The 20,111-nt window shown below is 42.1% G+C and overlaps 1 protein-coding gene across 1 annotated transcript; it reads right to left on the reverse strand.

Moving 5' to 3' along the window:
- Positions 1-304: 304 nt before the first annotated feature.
- LOC139463480 (neuronal acetylcholine receptor subunit alpha-10-like) lies at positions 305-15,912 on the reverse strand. Its single transcript, XM_071244751.1, has 7 exons — positions 15,607-15,912; positions 9,120-9,265; positions 7,498-7,542; positions 5,831-5,940; positions 4,477-5,021; positions 3,089-3,282; positions 305-1,844 (listed from the first exon to the last, which is right to left on the reverse strand). Exons 1-7 carry the CDS (start codon positions 15,671-15,673, stop codon positions 1,137-1,139), a joined length of 1,815 nt encoding a protein of 604 aa, XP_071100852.1. The 5' UTR covers positions 15,674-15,912; the 3' UTR covers positions 305-1,136.
- Between the last annotated feature and the right edge of the window lie 4,199 nt (positions 15,913-20,111).

Genomic DNA, 20,111 nt, shown 5'->3' on the forward strand with positions numbered 1-20,111 from the left:
CGGGTATGGTGCTGACAAACCTCGAAACATAATCGGGGCGAACCGGGATTCGAACCCACAATCATAGGTTTCTCGCGTGCCCAGTGGACGCAACTCTGCACAGCGAATCGCGGCGCCTTAGACGACTGGGCCACCCGTGCCCCCAGTTCCAGAAGAATCCACTAACCCAACACATCTGAGTTCCACCAGTGTGAACATGTTCTCTAACCCTCAGGAGATACGGGTGGCCCAGTCGTCTAATTCGCTGTGCAGAGTTGGGTCGCCTGGCCGCGCTAAGACCTAGATCGTGGGTTCGAATCCCGGTTCGCCACGATTATGTTTCCAGGCTTGTCAGCACCATACCCCTGCTCGTGGGTTTCACCCAAGTGGTAACGTCTGAGACCTGCCTGACTTCTGTCTTTCCTCACACATTAGGCTGTCACGGTGATATAAATACTGTTCAAACCGGCGTTACACCCAACTCACTCACTCCCTCACCTTAACCCCAATGTTCCAGTTTTTGAATCAACCCGTCGAGATTGGACTTGCCTGAATTTCAGCATTGCTGATTATCAACATCTCTTGTGTATCAACTGATGTAATATGGATTCACAAGTTAAAAATTGGCATTAAATGACTTTCTTGACAAACAAAATGTTTCTATTAGGTCTCTGAAAAGCAATAGCATTGGCAATATGAACAAATATTCGTCTAAAATGACTGAACGCACAAAAATTTTGAGCATTGTACAGAATCCATCCCTGTTTGAACTGTACCGAAAGGTGAAGTTAAACGTTTCCCACTGTACTGAATATCCCAAACAGCCCCGGCATCAAAAGTTCCATAACCTGCCTAAATATCAATCGTGTCATTAAGATCGGTGTTTGATCACACTGTCATTTAATATGTCAGGTTCAACACAACATGATAAAAGACACATGCCCGCAGTGGCTTCTCTCTCGGCTACACTACAATAACACTTATGGCCAACCAGAATCCTCCACAAAATACATCTTAAATGCATGGTGCTAATAGCATTGTTTATCCTCGTCAAATATTTCGTCCAGATGTGTTGGTTTCCGGACTAACAAAGAGAGACGATGGCATGATGCCCTTGATGGTATTCATCCCCGGCTGTTATGGCACTCTCCCGCAACCTATATGTCAGTCGGCTGAAATCCCCCTTCCTGGAAGATGCCTCGCTTGCCGTGGGTGTAGTGCTGAGCAGGGACAATGATGAGGATGATGAGGTAGGATGTGAAGGTAACAAACATGTAGAACCAGAACAGGAACCTATCCACGACAACGGCAATCCTCTGCCACTCGGCCACAATCACCTTCTTGAGATGGGGGATAGAATTAACCGTTTCACTATCAGAATCACCGTCAGTAGCTTCTTCAAACCGCGTCGCCTGGCCTGAAGTGGATGCAGTGGAGTGTTGGAACACGACCTGACTCTGGTAGGCGTTTGTGTTCTGGTGGAGGACTGTTTGAAGTGAGCAGGCGTTCTGATTGGGGATAACCACAGCGGGTGCTTGACTTGCATTGGGGCTTTCAATAAGAACGGAAGGAACAATATTACAGGGTGGTGTGTCCTCGCTGAAAGATGCTCCCGGGGGTCCGTTGTGGACAGGCTCGTGGTCGTCCTGGCGATAGTACGGGTCGTGCCATTGGTCAGGATGCTCCCCGATGCTGTTCCTTCGGTTTCTAACGTGTGGTCTGATTGGCTGGTACCCTTCCGAGTTGTTGTTGTGTCTGGTGAATATTGGGCTGTTGATGGGTTTGTTTATGTCAAACTTGGAGTAAGTCTTGCGGATCTGACTTGTGTTATCAGGCCGTTTTGTTACTTCGTAGAAGTGGTCCTCCTGTAAATTAGGAGACATATTCAGTTATTGAAACCTTTGGCGTTGTTCACCTCGTACACATGACCAGTACATATAATGACCAGTACAAATGATCACGGGAACAGTGAGTAACGCCACTTGGAAGAAACCTAGAACTAAAATCAGGGCAAACAGGGCAAATTGGGCCATTTACATTTACTAGTCACCAATAGCGTATTTCTAGATAAACGAATCATGGGTACTGAGTTATGTCCCTTTGCATATACATTGTATTGGGAACAAGCTCCTCCGAGCGCGTGACGCCTTCGTTATAACATTGCTGCAGTCAGCGTGGGAGCTGTCAAAACAAGCATCTTGAAATTTGCACTCTAACCCCAAATGTCGTAACGTATATACTTTTGTTTATGCCTTTGGCAATGCCATCATAATGAATTTTGAAAAGGTTCAAAACATATTTCCCAGTTGAATTAAACTTTTTGTTTGTTTCATCAGATTGGTTCGAGCTTGTAGACGAACGGAAAATCACCAACTTCATCCTTACATTCTTACTCTACCAATTACTTGATAGTTGTAATAAAATAGAAATTCAAATTGACATACAAAGAAAATAATTTAGCTGGGCAAAGAGTATTCGGTGTCACGGCAGTCATCACTTGTTTGTAAACATAACGGTCTGTCGATCTGTCGATTCCAAGCATGGTTGTGGCTGCCTATCACAGTGGGAAGCTGCGACTGGTGGCAGCCACAGTACAGAAAGCTGTGAGGAGCTTGATGTTAGGACATGTTCCAACAGTAAATGCCTGGCATTTGCTGTTTCTGGACCAATGGGCTTTCATTGTAAATCATTAAGGAAACCATCGAGTGATATCTAAAGGCTGAAAAACCCATTGAAAATTAGCATGATAATGTAAGCCTCGTTGATGGATGATGGTGCCCTTGGCGTCATCTGTAATTGATACAAAATATGGAACGGCAGGGAATAATCAGTGTCAAACATTTACCGAAACAGATTCCACTTAGCATAAAAGGCAAACTTATATGAATGGATCACTAAAAGTCAGTGATGACACCAAGTGTTCTCGAAAACTCGCGCAATATGCGTTAGTGATTGTTGCCTAATTCAAACATAAGCATCTTCCCGAGGCAAGGGAGTTAACTGACTATCCAGTTTCCACTGGACTTTTACAGTCAGTTAGCTCCCTTGCCTCGAAGATGAAACATTAGTTGAACATGAATCGAATATGCAACATGGTGACATTGCTTACCAGTACTACGTGTCGTGCAACTAGTTCTATGTCGTGTTTGACATGAAGGACCTTAGACAGCCAGTTAAGAGCTAATGTTCTCATCCAGACAGGAGCACGCCTCATCTTCATCCCACGGTTGTAGACGTTGATGACTATGACGGCCATGATAACAGATACCGACGTCATCGTCATTACCAAGCACAGATAGATACCTGCAAATAACATGTATTCGGGATATTATTATTAAAGAAATAGTTATATTAGAATTACACATGAATATAACCTAGGTAAAAATATTAGGTATTTTATTCATTTATTAATAATACAGCAAACTATGGTTACAACGAACTCAAAGGGACCATTAATTTTAGTTCGTTGTAGCCGTGGTTCGCTATATGCATATATACAGCATACCTACAACAAATAGTCGGGACAAAAAAGTAAGTTCTCTATATCCGTCAGTTCGTTATAAGCGTGTTCGTTATAACCGTAGTTTACTGTAATAGATATTTGGCACATTAACTTCAGAAATACGCCGGTGCACGCGTGTCTATAACACGTATGTAGGTTGTATTCAACAGTTGTCTTGATAAAGTCTCAAAGACGGTATTCATTTAAGGTCATATCTTATTTTAAGTATTCTTATTTATGTCAAATGGAGTAGGGCGGCGGGGTAGCCTAGTTGTTGAAGCGTTCACTCGCCCCGCCGTCAGCCCCGGTTCAATTCCCCACATGAGTACCATTTTATGTTGCCCCCGCCGTAACATGCTCGAATATAGGCCAAAGTGGCGTAAAATCACATTCACTCATGGTTGGTTGATAGGTAAGTATACGTTTACCCTGACAAGAAAACCCTGCTTCAAATCAAAGCAGGAACGTCTGTGCGACGAAGAAAGCTCAAATCATCACTCTGTCGTAATTATAACTTGTTCGACGCGTTGTACCAATGAGGAATCGAGCCCAGGTCTTAGACGTTACAAGAAGAAGCTAAAATCACAAGGCTACCACCAGACCTAACTATTACACATAACTTACCACTGCTCGCTGGTTTCATCAAATAGGTAAACAACCTGCATCCGGGTTTTCCTCCCACATTAAGCCGAGACACACACTTGCTCACTACTAGGTATGCCTACCAATGTTTGTTTGTTTTTTAACGCCGAACTACAACTATATTCCAACTATATGATGGCGGTCTGCAAATAACTGAGTCCAGACCAGACACTCCAGTGATTGACATCATGAACATCCATCCACGCAGTTTGGATACGATGACATGCATCAACCAAGTCAATGAGGCTGACCACCCGTTAGTCCCTCTTCCGACAAGAATAGTCGCCTTTTACGACAAGCGTGGGTTGCTGAAGACCTATTCTACCCCGGGCCTTCACGGGTATTATACCTACCAATGAGTGGCACTGCCTCCGACGTGGCCGGAACCTCCTCTGCCACCAGCAACATAAACATGGAGAACGCCAGGAAGACGTTCAGTCCCAGCGTTACCTTCTCCCCCGACGTCGGGGGCAGCCAGAACGTCAACAGCGTCAGTATCGACAGCATGATACAAGGGACGATGATGTTAAAGATGTAGTAGAATGTTTTACGACGTATATGCAGAATGAACGTCAAATCAGGGTGCGCATCCGGGCAGCACTCGTACTGACGGTTGTTCTTCTGCAACGTCACTGAAAGTAGTTCCCACTCACTGTTGTTGACGTAGTACGCCATGTCGATTGGTGTGTTGTTGTACATGGTAACATAGTCCACCCAGGAACCGCTGTAGATCCACGACCCGAATCTCAGAATACACTTCTGGTCATCAAACGGGAAGTACGTGATGTCCACCTTGCACGAGCTCTTCAGTTTGACCGGTACTGGCCACATGACACTCCCGTCGTTGTGTATCTGGACAAACGTGCCGCTCATGAATCCGGTTGATCCGTCGTCTGCGCTGTAAGATGTATTACCGATACGGGAAATTATCATTTGTGATTTGAGGGGTCGTTTGTTAGATGCAAACATGTATTAAGGACATGATTTTCTTGTACACGCCTCCCACAACGACCACCAAATCACAAATGATCATAAGATAAGAATATATATTATTACATATATATAAACACTGCATACAAAAAACCCAACACGCTCCCGTGGCCAGGGATGATATCAAATATAAAGTTACTTGTTTCATCACACTGAGTGAGGACAAAAATCGAGGAGGAACACTCATGCAAATTGGTGTGGCTCCAGGTATTATATATATATATATATATATAATATATATATATATATATATATATATATATATATATATACTTTTATTTATTGCGGATTGCACAAGTTTCTCAATGCATATATTTTATCAAATGTCCTGGATATTCAGTGTACACTTACGACCGTAAATACTGTTTTACGCCGCAGCTCGCAATATTTCACGTATACCATGTCGACCGTAAATAATCAAGTCGGGGCCAGCACAGGGCCCCGTTCCATAAAGCGATCTCAGCGCTACGACTGTCGTGCGTCAGTGTTAAAGTATGGAAGTTGACACTCGTAGCCCGAAGATCGTTTTGTAGAACAAGGCCCATGTCGGCAGCACAAGAACGATGGATACCTTCGGGGTATAATGGCACACAATCCGCCAGGTCACACCTTGTAACAATGTCCTTATCTGCAGGGTCATTAATTACAGTAAATATACAGGAGACAACGGGACATGTAGCTGATCAAGGGGTAACGTCCATGGAGTGTTCTCCTTACTTGTTGAACATGAAGGTGTCTGGCAGCCACACGTTACTGCCGGCTACGCGGAGTGAGCGAATGTCATTGTAGTTTTTGGGATCCCAGGCGAGGTTCTCGTCCACCCATTCCTGGTGAAAAGTGGAAACAATTTACTTACAGAATAGTGAGTGAGTGAGTTGTGTTTAACGCCGCTTTTAACAGTATTTCAGTTATATCACGGCGTGTCAGCTTAATGTGGGAGGAAAGCCAGAAGTGATGCAGGTCTTAGACGTTTACCACTTCGGTGAAACCCACGAGCACGGGTATGGTGCTGACAAACCTAGAAACATAATCGGGGCGAACTGGGATTCGAACCCACAATCATAGCTTTCTGTCGTGTCCAAGGGACGCAACTCTGCACAGCGAATCGCGGCGCCTTAGACGATTGGGCCACCCGTGCCCCCCTACTTACAGAATAGAGAAAGGGTAATTAATTATCAACAACAGAATAGAGATAACGTGAACAAAAGAAATCCACCTCAGAATAGGATGAAAGCGTCAGTAAAGAATCCGATCACAGACAAGAGCAGTCTCATTAACATCAGATCTACGTTCTCGCTGCCGCTAAACAAAGCGAGAACTAAGATCTGATTTTAATGAGATTGAGAACGAGAAAGGGACATTAAGAAATCAGCAGAATGGCAACCCCCGTTAAGTCTCAGCGCAACTCTGTTGAGCCGCACTGGTAAGTGGGTATTCCTGTGTTTTGCCAAGTCCTCAACTAACTACATACACGCTTCCGACAATTAGTCCCCAGAAATAAAATCTTGGTCCGGGGACTGAGAGGGGAGACAGGCTAGCACGATTCTATCTGCTTCTTGCTCTCTAACCCATGGATGTAACCTCTACAACTGCCAGTATCTCATCTACGTTTACTACTTCAAGTACTGCTACGAACCAACTGCCTTTGAAGTAACCAATTATAAAGCCACTAATTTCCTTCAAAGCCCCGACGCCACTGCTCAAGGCGCCAACGTTTCTCATAGAGACCAACACTAAGGCAATCTATACCACTCAAAATTTGAAAGGGATAGTCTACGCATAGTATCCCATATTGCCATGAAAACCCGGTATGTTCAGCTTCATTTACAATTAAAGTAAGTAATTCAAATGGTTCGATCCCGGTCGCGTCATACCCAAAGACGTTGAGAGATGGTACTTGATGTTACCCGTCTGGCGCTCGGCATTAAGGGGCTAAAACAAGACTGATCGGCTCGGGAGTCCGTATACTGTGTCTGAGTGGGGTATTCATGTTAAAAAAGCGGCATGGTATCTCAGTGAGCTAGCACTATAAAACGGCATCAGTCCGGACTAGTACAAGCAGCAACACACGCACGCACGTGCATGCAAGTCGATATGTAAACCCAATTTCCCCTCACCCTCAACTCATACAATTCAAGTACAACCAATCCTCTAGCTTTCGAATATCATGAAATAACCCCACGATTCCTCTTAATAATTAGTAGTAATATTTTTAATCTGTTTACGTTGATGCCGAATCCAATTTCCCAAAAGTGGAATAACTGAACTCAAGAACCTTTTTTTCCAGTTAAGCAAGCTAATTTAGAGTAAGGTTGAACAAGTGCTAAAAACTACTTAATGTCGTCTCTTTGATCATAGTTGAAAAATCCTCGCTGTCGCCTTACCTGATCAATAAACACATTGCTTGTAAGAACCTGCTGCCGCTCGTCCTGAAAATAAATATGGTTTATAATAATTAAGATCCATAACATTTGATTATGCCCCTTTAAGTCTTTTCTGACTATCGTCAACGAAAAACACCAATGTGGTCGCATCACCATCGGTTAAGGTTTTTCTGGCTCTGGTAATGCAATGTTACAATTATGAGGCCGGTTTGAACAGTATTCCAGTTATATCGCGGCGTGTCAGCTTAATGTGGGAGGAAAGCCCGAAGTGATGCAGGTCTCAGACGTTTACCACCTCGGTGAAACCCACGAGCACGGGTATGGTGCAGACAAACTGGAAACATAATCGGGCGAGCCGGGATTCAAACCCAACAGCGAATGGCGACGCCTTAGACGACTGGGCCACCCGTGTCCCTACTGTTATGAGTATAGGCGACTTCACTGATGATTAATAAGAGAGAGGTTCAGATGCAGTGATCAGCGAGTGAGTGAACGTCAGCCATATTCCAGCTATGTCATGACAACCGGTAAAGAATCGAGTCCTGGCCAGGGCTTAAATACAGCACCGGCAACGATCAGCGCTTCTGACCAAGAGGACATATTTAAGCAGGTCACACATGATAACCCCCAATCGTCAACAGTTGGTTGTCACTAGCACTAAGGGACTCTGTCTGCCCCGGAGTGAGTGAGTGAGTGAGTGAGTGAGTGACTGAGTGACATCCGTCAGGAACACCAGAAAAACAGGTATTGTGTTGACAAAGCTAGAAACATAATCACGGCTAACCGAGTATCGAACCCACGATCAAAATTTATCTTTCTGGCACGCACGAATTGTGGTGCCCTAGACGACAGGGCCTCCAAAGTGGTGCTAATCGTATTTACATACAAATATATTATCTGACTTAATCCTTACTGAAACATTACTTTAAATAGTCTTGATTGTGAAAAAGATATTACCTCTGCTTTAAACATGTTATTCGGAATTTAAGAGCCAACGGGTTTCATATCATGCACAGTGATGCAGGTCTTAGACGTTTTCCACTTTGGTAAAACCCATGAGCACGGGTATGGTGCTGACAAACCTTGAACCATGATCAGGGCGAACCGGGGTTCGAACCCACAATCACAGGTTTCTGGCAGGCCGAAGGGAGGCAACTACGAATTAGACGAGTGGGTCAACACCCTGCCACCCCCACCATCTACTCAGAGTAGACTCAACCAGCCACGTGTTTCGTTTCCAGCATCAACCTCTTTTCACTGATTAGATTTACCGAGGATAATACATTCTAGTGCAATATATACATTTTCATTTCATCTCGTGCAAGAGAAATTGTTTAAAAAAAATTTCTCATTTACAAATTCAGAAAAATGTTGTATATTTAACAAATGATGTCAATAACAGAAATGTGTTGGCCAATTCATTAATTGCTTTTTGATAAAGGTAACATATGACGTCATCTATAGTTTGATGACGTGTCTGCATTCCAGATTCCTGCATTTAAAGTAAAGGATGAGCGCTTGTTAACTAGGGATATCTGCTATCTGTGACGGGGATAGACGTCATTCAGAGATAGTGAAGCATCTCACAGATAACCTAGACTATAGGGGAACAAAATTCTCACCAGTCCGACAATCTGGTTGAGTCGGAGTGCGAACTTGACAATGAGGGTGTAGGAGGCGTTGATGACGGGGCGGACCGACTTCTGGTAATTCCTCATCAGGTCTTCATACAACAGTTGCTCGTCTGGGATGGGGTAGCTGGTCCACACTGGTGGAGAAGGAACAGACATACTGTATCTAAATCACAATGTCTCATGTCTCTGTCTCATGTGTGACTCTCTCTCTCTTTCTATCGTCTCTCTCTCTCTCTCTCTCTCTCTCTCTCACACACACACACACACGCACACACACTGTGTCTAATAACAACCAACAGTCGCCCATTTATTCCTTGCAATATTCAGACACTATTCTCCTCGCCACTTGAAATATTGCGATGATCATAAAGATAGCTCATGTGTGCTAATACGTTTAAGTGAAAACAAGCCACTTCGCCGATAAGGAATAATACTTACAGCAAAGACAAAAAATTGCATAGGGCGATTTTCAAGAAATGTCCATTTTCGTAGGGATAAACAACATGATTGAGTTTTGATTGGTTACAAATCGGGTAAAAATCGACAATCAGCTGCGAGCGGTTATATTTAGCAGTGGCAATAGCGCTTTAAATACATCTGCACGTATATTTCTTTCAGTTCGCGCGTTTAATGTTTGTTTGTTTGTTGTTTAACGCCGCACTCAGCCAAGGGCTGTCCGCACTCATTTCAGCCATATGACGGCGGTCTGTAAATAATCGAATCTGGACTAGACAATCCAGTGATTGCCATCATGAGCATCGATCCACACATCGATGAATACAGTGTGTCGGGTGTCTTCGTCGTGTGTCTCCGGGCCTCTCGCTCGCCGTCCCTTACTCTCTACCTTCCGCTCTCTGTCTCATGTGTGACTCCCTCTCTCTCCCTCTCTCGTGTGTCCGTCTCTACTTCACCACCCATCCTTTTCTAGTAACCCCCTCCCCCCCCCCCCCCCCCCCTTCTCTCTCTCGTGTTTATCTCTACTTCACCACCCATCCTTTTCAAGTACACCCCCCCCTCTCTCTCTCCTCTATGAATATCTGTTATATGTTAATAACACGCTTTATTCTGCACCGGTCATAGAGATTTGTCATTACGAAAAAAATGAATAGTTCATTGAAATAGATTACGAAAATATAACTTAATAATCACAAATGTGTCGCAGGGCAACGGGTTTCGGGGACCGAGGACCCATGGAAGTATCATTGGACTTTCGTTACCATAATGGAAGCTAAAATATGGCATGTCCAACTGAACCTATTGTCGTCTTCAGGCTAATTTGGCGAATAATGGCAGCCCAAGACGTCACGAGTGCATAGCACTGTTCATGTCACACATTATACATTGTGTATGTCACAAATAATGTTTTCAAAATTGGAAAATAAATATAGCCATCTACAACATCTATAAATAGCGACGGAAATATATCGCGTGTCTTCTTACGGGTCCAGTTGTCTCTGTGTTATGCCTCATGCTATAAAGCTATGTTATCTCCGTGTTATGCCTCATGCTATAAAGCTATGTTATCTCTGTGTTATGCCTCATGCTATAAAGCTATGTTATCTCCGTGTTATGCCTCATGCTATAAAGCTATGTTATCTCCGTGTTATGCCTCATGCTATAAAGCTATGTTATCTCTGTGTTATGCCTCATGCTATAAAGCTATGTTATCTCTGTGTTATGCCTCATGCTATAAAGCTATGTTATCTCCGTGTTATGCCTCATGCTATAAAGCTATGTTATCTCTGTGTTATGCCTCATGCTATAAAGCTATGTTATCTCTGTGTTATGCCTCATGCTATAAAGCTTTGTTATCTCCGTGTTATGCCTCATGCTATAAAGCTATGTTATCTCTGTGTTATGCCTCATGCTATAAAGCTATGTTATCTCCGTGTTATGCCTCATGCTATAAAGCTATGTTATCTCTGTGTTATGCCTCATGCTATAAAGCTATGTTATCTCTGTTATGCCTCATGCTATAAAGCTATGTTATCTCTGCGTTATGCCTCATGCTATAAAGCTATGTTATCTTGTGTTATGCCTCATGCTATAAAGCTATGTTATCTTGTGTTATGCCTCATGCTATAAAGCTATGTTATCTCTGTGTTATGCCTCATGCTATAAAGCTATGTTATCTCTGTGTTATGCCCCATGCTACAAAGCTATGTTATCTCTGTGTTATGCCTCATGCTACAAAGCTATGTTATCTCTGTGTTATGCCTCATGCTATAAAGCTATGTTATCTCTGTGTAATGCCTCATGCTACAAAGCTATGTTATCTCTGTGTCATGCCTCATACTACAAAGCTATGTTATCTCTGTGTTATGCCTCATGCTATAAAGCTATGTTATCTCTGTGTTATGCCTCATGCTATAAAGCTATGTTATCTCTGTGTTATGCCTCATGCTACAAAGCTATGTTATCTCTGTGTTATGCCTCATGCTATAAAGCTATGTTATCTCTGTGTTATGCCCCATGCTACAAAGCTATGTTATCTCTGTGTTATGCCTCATGCTACAAAGCTATGTTATCTCTGTGTTATGCCTCATGCTATAAAGCTATGTTATCTCTGTGTAATGCCTCATGCTACAAAGCTATGTTATCTCTGTGTCATGCCTCATACTACAAAGCTATGTTATCTCTGTGTTATGCCTCATGCTATAAAGCTATGTTATCTCTGTGTTATGCCTCATGCTATAAAGCTATGTTATCTCTGTGTTATGCCTCATGCTACAAAGCTATGTTATCTCTGTGTTATGCCTCATGCTATAAAGCTACGTTATCTCTGTGTTATGCCTCATGCTATAAAGCTATGTTATCTCTGTGTTATGCCTCATGCTACAAAGCTATGTTATCTCTGTGTTATGCCTCATGCTATAAAGCTATGTTATCTCTGTGTTATGCCTCATGCTACAAAGCTATGTTATCTCTGTGTTATGCCTCATGCTATAGAGCTATGTTGTCTCTGTGTTATGCCTCATGCTATAAAGCTATGTTATCTCTGTGTTATGCCTCATGCTACAAAGCTATGTTATCTCTGTGTTATGCCTCATGCTATAAAGCTATGTTATCTCTGTGTTATGCCTCATGCTATAAAGCTATGTTATCTCTGTGTTATGCCTCATGCTATAAAGCTATGTTATCTCTGTGTTATGCCTCATGCTATAAAGCTATGTTGTCTCGTCGTATTGCCGCTTCCCTTTTGATCACTGTGTATCTTAGTAGACACCCGCACCCGATCAGTCACGATTTAATCAGTTAATAGATATACCTGTTCAATGAACATTGGTCACACTAACGTATTTATCAGTAGAACTGCGTGAGTTTGGTTTTAACGGTTTGAACAGTATTTAAATTACTTTGTTGTTTAACGCCGTACACAGTAATAATCCAGCTATTTGTCGGCGGTCTGTCAATAATAGAGCCTGAACCAGACATTTCAGTGATTGACATCATGAGCATCGAGCCACGCAGTTGGGATACGAGGACATGCACCAACCAAGTCAGCAGGCTGTCCACCCGATCCCGTTAGTGGCCTCTTACGACAAGCATAGTCGCCTTTCACGGCAAGCATGGGTTGCTGAAGACCTATTGTAACCCGAATCGTCACGGGTCATTTCAAATACTGGCATTTTTTAAATTATGCATGTCTTAGACGTATTAACAGCGATGTGACGACGACAAACCTTGAAACATATTCAGCCGAATCTGGGATTCTAACCTACCATCATACGTTTCTGGTCCGCCAAAGGGACACACCTCTGCAATGTGAATTACAGTTCGTTGGACGACCGGGCCACCAGTACCATCTTATACAAAAATATGTTGTGCATGTATATAGTAACTACACAAGTCTAATAGTGATTGTCTTGTAAATATAAAATGTCAACGGAAGCGAATGATCAGTATCGATTATCCGACGAAACAGATTCCATTTGGCGTAAAAGGAAATAAGAGCAGTGAACATTATATGAAAATTATTTTGCCAACCTAAGTAAGGAAAAATGTATTAAATGGTACCTCTGAAAGGTTTAATAAAATCTATAACCTTTATGCCAATTGCAATTACTTGAACATCCCATTGTTCGTCACCCAAAGAACAAGTCATACCCAACTGATTTAATCGAAGCACCTGCCCATGACTGATGCGGTATTTCGTAAGACGCTAAAGGCGAACACAGAGGCGAAGAGTTTAAGACACCTGTTGGGATCTGGCGGTGAAACCCGATGTTGTTGGCAGACTTAATTGCTACCAGAATCACGATCGATGAAGCGGTCGTCTATTGAACCCCTAATGGCCCGCGAGGGAATACCGTGAGTTGCCGTAGACAGATTGTTGAATAGATGACTAAATCTCTATGCATACAGTGCAGCTTGATCAATAGGTTGTCCCTTGGCGAGGGCAGGATTGCAGGAGGTTGTTGTCTATAAGATTGCTTATGTCAGGGTTGGGCAATGTGGTGACTCTAACAGACTTGTGCGACCTTACTCCGTGTTATCTTTTACTGAGGAATCTGCCACAGTTTGTTCAACAAAAGATGCTTTCCTTTGACATTTTGTCCCTATGGATAAAGACATGTTTTGAGTGAAGTAATAAAAGAACACATGTAGATGTATTTGATTTTTTAGTACTTCGACTTATATCCATCGCCGTCTCTTTCTCTCTATCCTCCGCCCTGTCTCACCATGTGTGTATATCTGTGTCTTCGTTGCTCTCTCTCTCTCTCTCTCTCCCCCCCCCCCCTCTCTCTCATTAAGCTAACCCTCAATCATTCTGCTGATTTATCTCCCCTGTCCTCCCACACTGTCCAGCGTTACCCCCACCCCTCTGCCATAATCCTTCTTCGGCAACCCCCACTCCGACTCTCCTTCTCCTTCCTACCGTTCCCCTCCCAACGTCCTATCCCTCTTTCTTTACCGGCTCGGAGTCAGTATACTGTGTCTGAGTGGGGTATCCATGTTAAACTGCGGCATGGTATCTCAGTGTGCTAGCACTGTAAATCGGCATCAGTCTGGACTGGACTAGTACACACACACACACACACACACACACACACACACACACACACACACGTCGCTATATAAGTTCAATAATCTTGAACGCGACGTTAAACCCCATTTCACCTCACCACCCACTCCTCTTACAGACCCTCAAGCAAACATTCACTACAGCCCATGCAAGTCTAGAACAATTGGCAAGTCTACATTCCGGCAGTTGAAGAGTGCTCCAGTTTGTAATATTTTACTGAGATAATTTAACGACTGTTTTTTGTAAGCTATTTACATTTCGGGCAATAAATGTTAGTCAACTCCACATGCGCTTTCTATCCCCCAACCACCCCCTCTCTCCCATTACCACCGTCTAGCGCGAGTCCATTACTCAACCCCTCCCCTGCCATCCTCCACCCACTCACTTCGTCACCCCCCTCCCGGCCCACTCCAGAACTGCTTCCACTTTCGTGCTCACCTCTCCGACCAACTTCCTCCCAGCAATCAGCCGCCTGCTATTAACAGCGGGTCTCAAGTACTCCGACAGCTGCACAACAGCATTAGACGACGTGCCGTTCACTTCCCCTGTAATGCCGCGAACTTCGGATATAATTACACTAACTCCAGATCACTGACTCTTTAATCAGTTCCTTTTAATATCAAACCGTTTATTTTGCAATCTCTTCCTTACCTTACTGCACCCTGTCACAAAGCATTCACGACCTTATTTAACTTTATTATGTGTAAACAAATAGTTCCTCAAAAACTGCCGAAAATTAAGCAATAAATACCGCTTTAACCTCAAATCGGCTAATGCCATTATATTACGTGCTGTCATGCATGGGTTAGAATAGGTCTTCAGCAACCCGTGCTTGCTGTATAGGGCCACTATGCTTACTTGTCGTAAGAGGCGACTGACGGGATCGGGTGGTCAGCCTCGCTGACTTAGTTGATGCATGTCATTGTATCCCAATTGCGTAGATCGATGCTCATGATATCAATCACTGGATTGTCTGGTCCAGACTCGATTATTTACAGACCGCCGTCATACAGCTGGAATATTCCTGAGTTCGGCGTTAAACAACAAACAAACTGTCATGCATATTACCACTTTCACATATCTGTTAGTGTGTTATTTATATGATCTTAACAGTCTTGCATGTATGCGCTTTACTAAAAAAACACTTATTCATAATATCATAATTAGCGCAAGAAAAAAGATTATAGTTGATTCATGCTGACATCTGTATCAAGTAAATATTGTTATAACATACCGATGGACGATAAGTTGTACTCAATTATTCATCACAAATTAAATGCATTATGCCATTTTGAAGAACATTGCACTGAAAAAGGAGACATGGGGTTCGTTGCGTAACAGAAGGGTGAAACACCCTTTAGCGAGTCATGGATGTTGTCGTCGCCGCGTGTTGAAGCAGGCATCGTCAAGACCACCGAGATATGAATTAATGTATTTAACTATATTTACCTGAGGGCAACCCCCACACCACGAACGCCAGACAGATACTACGCATCCACTTCGTGGTGATCGCCATGGCAGGTCCGCTTACGTCAGTATCAAAACCTGTGTTTAAATAGTCGGTACGTTATCGAAGGAATTTGAAATCTAACGCATCGCTTGGCACGAACCATTCCAAAATACCAGATTTTCGCCAAACGGAGGCCGCCATGTTTGTTTCATCCGGGCAGTTGGGAATAATTGGATTCTCTGTGGCGAGAAATTGATCGAAGTGAGATTTGAGGACGGCGAGTGTTGCTTGTTGTGATAGAAGCGGTTCCCAGCAAACAGGCATCGGTGCCAAATTTGCTTAGTTAGACCACAGATGCTGATAAGGCATGAACGCGCACGAGCTGGCAATGGACCTGGGGGTTTTCGTCTAAATTTGTGCCTCGACGTTCATTCTAAACAAACTCATGTGATTTTATAAACATTGCTCTCTGCCACTGACAGTTTACTTTCAAGATCAACCGATACATCATTAGGAGTCCAAAATAATCTTAAAGTGTCAAACATGAGAGGTTTTTTTAATACATCAGAAGATTGATCGATCTTCTTAGCATCTTGCACCGCTGAATCTTCACATCGGTTTATTTCGCCTTCATTTTACCGTTAATGTGGAATAAGATATGTTCTCGAAAAAAGATATGTAGACGTCCCATTGAAATAAAAGGTTTCAGAAATGAAAAGGAAACTGATATTCTGAAGCTCAGAATGGGATTAAAATGGGATGCAAGAAATGAAGACGGGGTGAAAATGGGATGCTGGACCTGAAAAGGGGATGCGAATCAGGATGCTAAAACTGAGAAGGGGTTGAAAATGGGATGCTAGAACCAGTGAAAAAGGAAGAAATGGGATGTTAGAACCGAAGACAACATTACTTGTGAAAGTACATGTGTATGCATACTTATGCCCGTGAGAGATTATCACGACTGTAGTTTTGCCATTTCTCTTTAAATAATTTTGCAAATATCGTTGGCAACGCCGATCAATCAAGTTGTATAGTCGTTCTCGTAGATATTGGTAAGATTTATTAGTCTGAGCGAAAGATATACTTAGGATATTGACGATACTGGCAAAATTAACTTGGACTGTCATATTAGATTACTGGGATTTATTACAGGGTTTTCAGTCTCAAGACTTGAATTTTGTGCGATTTGAATTATTTATGACAACTCTCCAAGGATAATGAACTTCAAAATTGGTGTTGTATAAAAACAAATCCTTCTTTCTTTGAAGTATATTCCTTTTATAAATCGCTTCTTTTACCAGAGAAATATAATTCTATTATATCTATTTCAAGAGATCTCTATAAGAGGCCTCGTTACACGTGTATGTAAAATTAGATGTATAGCTCATAACAGGATGAAAAAAACACGAGGTTTAATATAACTACAGATCCATCACTCGCTGTATATACGAAATGCAACCTTTAATTAATAGAAAGGTAGTTACTGTATCATTTCGATTTTACAGAATTACGGGTAAATTGATCCCCAAATAATGTTAATATATAATATTATTATGTAGAACCATAACCTTTAAAAATGTATCAATAGTCCATAATCATAACAGAAATCTGTTGTAAAACATATGTCCATATATGAAACAACTGAGTGAGTGAGTTGTTTTAACGCCGCTTTTAACATTAATCAAGTTATATAACGGCGTGCCAGCTTAATGTGGGAGGAAAGCCCGAAGTGATGCAGGTCTCAGACGTTTACCACTTCGGTGAAACCCACGAGCACGGGTATGGTGCTGACAAACCTAGAAACATAATCGGGGCGAACCGGGATTCGAACCCACAATCATAGGTTCCTGGCGTGCCCAAGGGACGCAACTCTGCACAGCGAATCGCGGCGACTTAGACGACACGGCCACCCGTGCCCCCATATATGAAACGAAACCTTTCGATAATAATACTAATGTAAAAATATAACTGTATGTTAATCTGTGCCGTGCACACTGTATCAAATATGTAAACGAACTTTGAATCATGTGGTCTTTATTCACGAATACACTTCTTCTGCTGGGATACAATGCGTTGTCCTGATCCTTGCATCGCATCCGATTTTACAAATTAAACAATCTCCTGACAACGCCTTCAGTTGATTTAATCTGATTCACGAACGATATTCACAAACTGCGATTATATATAATTTCTTCAACCATCTTAATTAAAACATGGTCAATAATTTCCCATAGACTTTAATAGTAATGTTATATTTTTTTAAAATTTACTAAGCATGCAACAGCTATTACCTGGAGAGATGTGTGCACAGTTTGGCCTTAGAGCAGCAATAAGAACAAAAGAATGACTAGCTTAGCCAGCTCCTTTTCCGAGTACCAGAGGCTTTACATACCACTCGCATTTAGGCACCAAATGTCACTGGCTTGAAAATAACTGTGTTCACATTCAGCATAAGCCATAAGTGCATAAAGACAGCACTACATATAGAAAACCATGGTCAGTTTTTATTACTGGATGGATGTACATTTGAAAAAAACATACATTTTATACACAAAGTCATCCAATCACAGCTGCCTGCTGATTTAATCTGCACTGAAGGCTCTCAACGAAAACAGCTTGTTGAACGAGTGATTCTGATTTGGTGTAGTAGAACCTTAAGTCATGATACACGCCATTGGGTTTATGGTACGAATCGACCAAATCATAGACCCTTGTCCCTTACCATCCGATCCATCTTGGTCGTCTCATACGACAAGCGTGGGGTAATGGTAACCAGTTCTGCCCCGGAAGCCCCATGGGGGTTCTCATTCTTGACAATTCATTCGGATGTATTATATTGGAGTCTAAATCAAGGATCAATTTCAGTGTCTCTCAAACCCAGATGGTGTTGTCCATCGACTGCAGAATGGACTTGGAAACCGGAATGAACGGAGGGACATTAGCCCTATTAACCTATTTACACCCTTGTGTAACAGTTACTGGTGTCCAATGAAAGACTTGTGGATGAACCTTTTGGCTTTTCTGATGATGTATGTTGAAACGCCAAGTTTTCAGTTTACTCATGTAAACGATTGCTATCACAGTAAATGATTTAATGTAAACTAGACATTCATAGAAAACGATCACAAATACTTATGTGTCGACCCTGAAACAACTACAGTAAACTACGGGTATAAAGAACTCAAATGGACAACTAATTTTAGTTCGTTATAACCGTAGGTCGTTATAAGCATGTATGCAACATCTATACAGCAAATTGCCGGGGCCAAAATTAAGTCCGCAACATCCGTCAGTTCGCTATAAGCGTATTCGTTAAAATCGTATTTTATGTTTAATATAGCCCATGCAAGTCTATAATTTGGCAAGTGTAGATTACTGCAGTATCTGAAAATGATGGCTTTTTACTATTTTTAATAACTATATTTAACAACTGTTTTTTCTGTAAAATATGTTTATTTCAGGGATTAGAGGTTAGCCTAACTTACGATTAAAATCAAAGTTTTCAAAACGCATCCTGGAAGTTCCCTTGGGGTAGTGGAGTTAAGGCGTTCGTTCTTCACGCCATAATCCGGGTTTGATTCTCCACATGGTACAATATTTGAATCCTATCTTGGTGTGACCCGACGTGATATTGCTGGAATATTGCTAAAAGCGATGTTGAACCATTCTCATTAACGCCATACTCTATGTCTGCATCAATGGTGACAATTATACGTTGAATAATAGGAACGTCAATTGTTGAACGATCAACCAGTCTCGATTATCAAGAAATGAATTAATTGGCCGACATATTGTTCCTCGGTGATGAGACACGTTTAGCGACAGGTCTGATTGGGTTTTATTTTAGTAACCATTGAGTGCTTAGTGCTATCTTTGATTACCGCGGTAACTAAAATCTCGAAAACAATTCCGACTTGCCACACTGCGTCCATGTGAGAAATTGATCCCGGAAATCGATATACTTAACATATATGTCACTTGACATATTATGAGAATCAGTTTTGTGCATCATGGAAAGACAAAGATATCCCTATCACACGTTGAGTCGTATAAAAAGTGCTTACGCTACGCGCATAGACTCTTAACTCACTTTCCAGACATGTGGTATGTGTTGCTCATATTAAATACTTTTTAAACCTCACCATCATATGTTCAGTTAATATTGGCTCAAAAGATTTATAAAAACATATTTTCAAATTTATGTCAGTATTTTATGAATGAATAATAAACGAGGCATATATTAAAGTTGTGATATACATTTAAGAGAGCAACATTACACATCTTTCATCCATTTGTTATTATATAGAGTTGTCAGGTGAAGACATTATCGAACTGTGTTGTGTTGGGTTAATGCTCGTAATAGAATATAACTGCATTTTTAGTACTTTGGGGGAGGTGGGGTAGGCTCGTGGTTGAAGCGCTAGCTCGTCACGCCGGAGGCCTGGGTTCGATTCTCCACCACAATTTGTGAAGTCCGCTTCTGGTGTTCCCCGCTGTCTGTTAT

This window comes from Haliotis cracherodii, unplaced genomic scaffold (genome assembly GCF_022045235.1).
Source record: "Haliotis cracherodii isolate W230 unplaced genomic scaffold, xgHalCrac1.p SCAF_16, whole genome shotgun sequence".
NCBI classification, from domain to species: Eukaryota; Metazoa; Mollusca; class Gastropoda; order Lepetellida; family Haliotidae; genus Haliotis; species Haliotis cracherodii.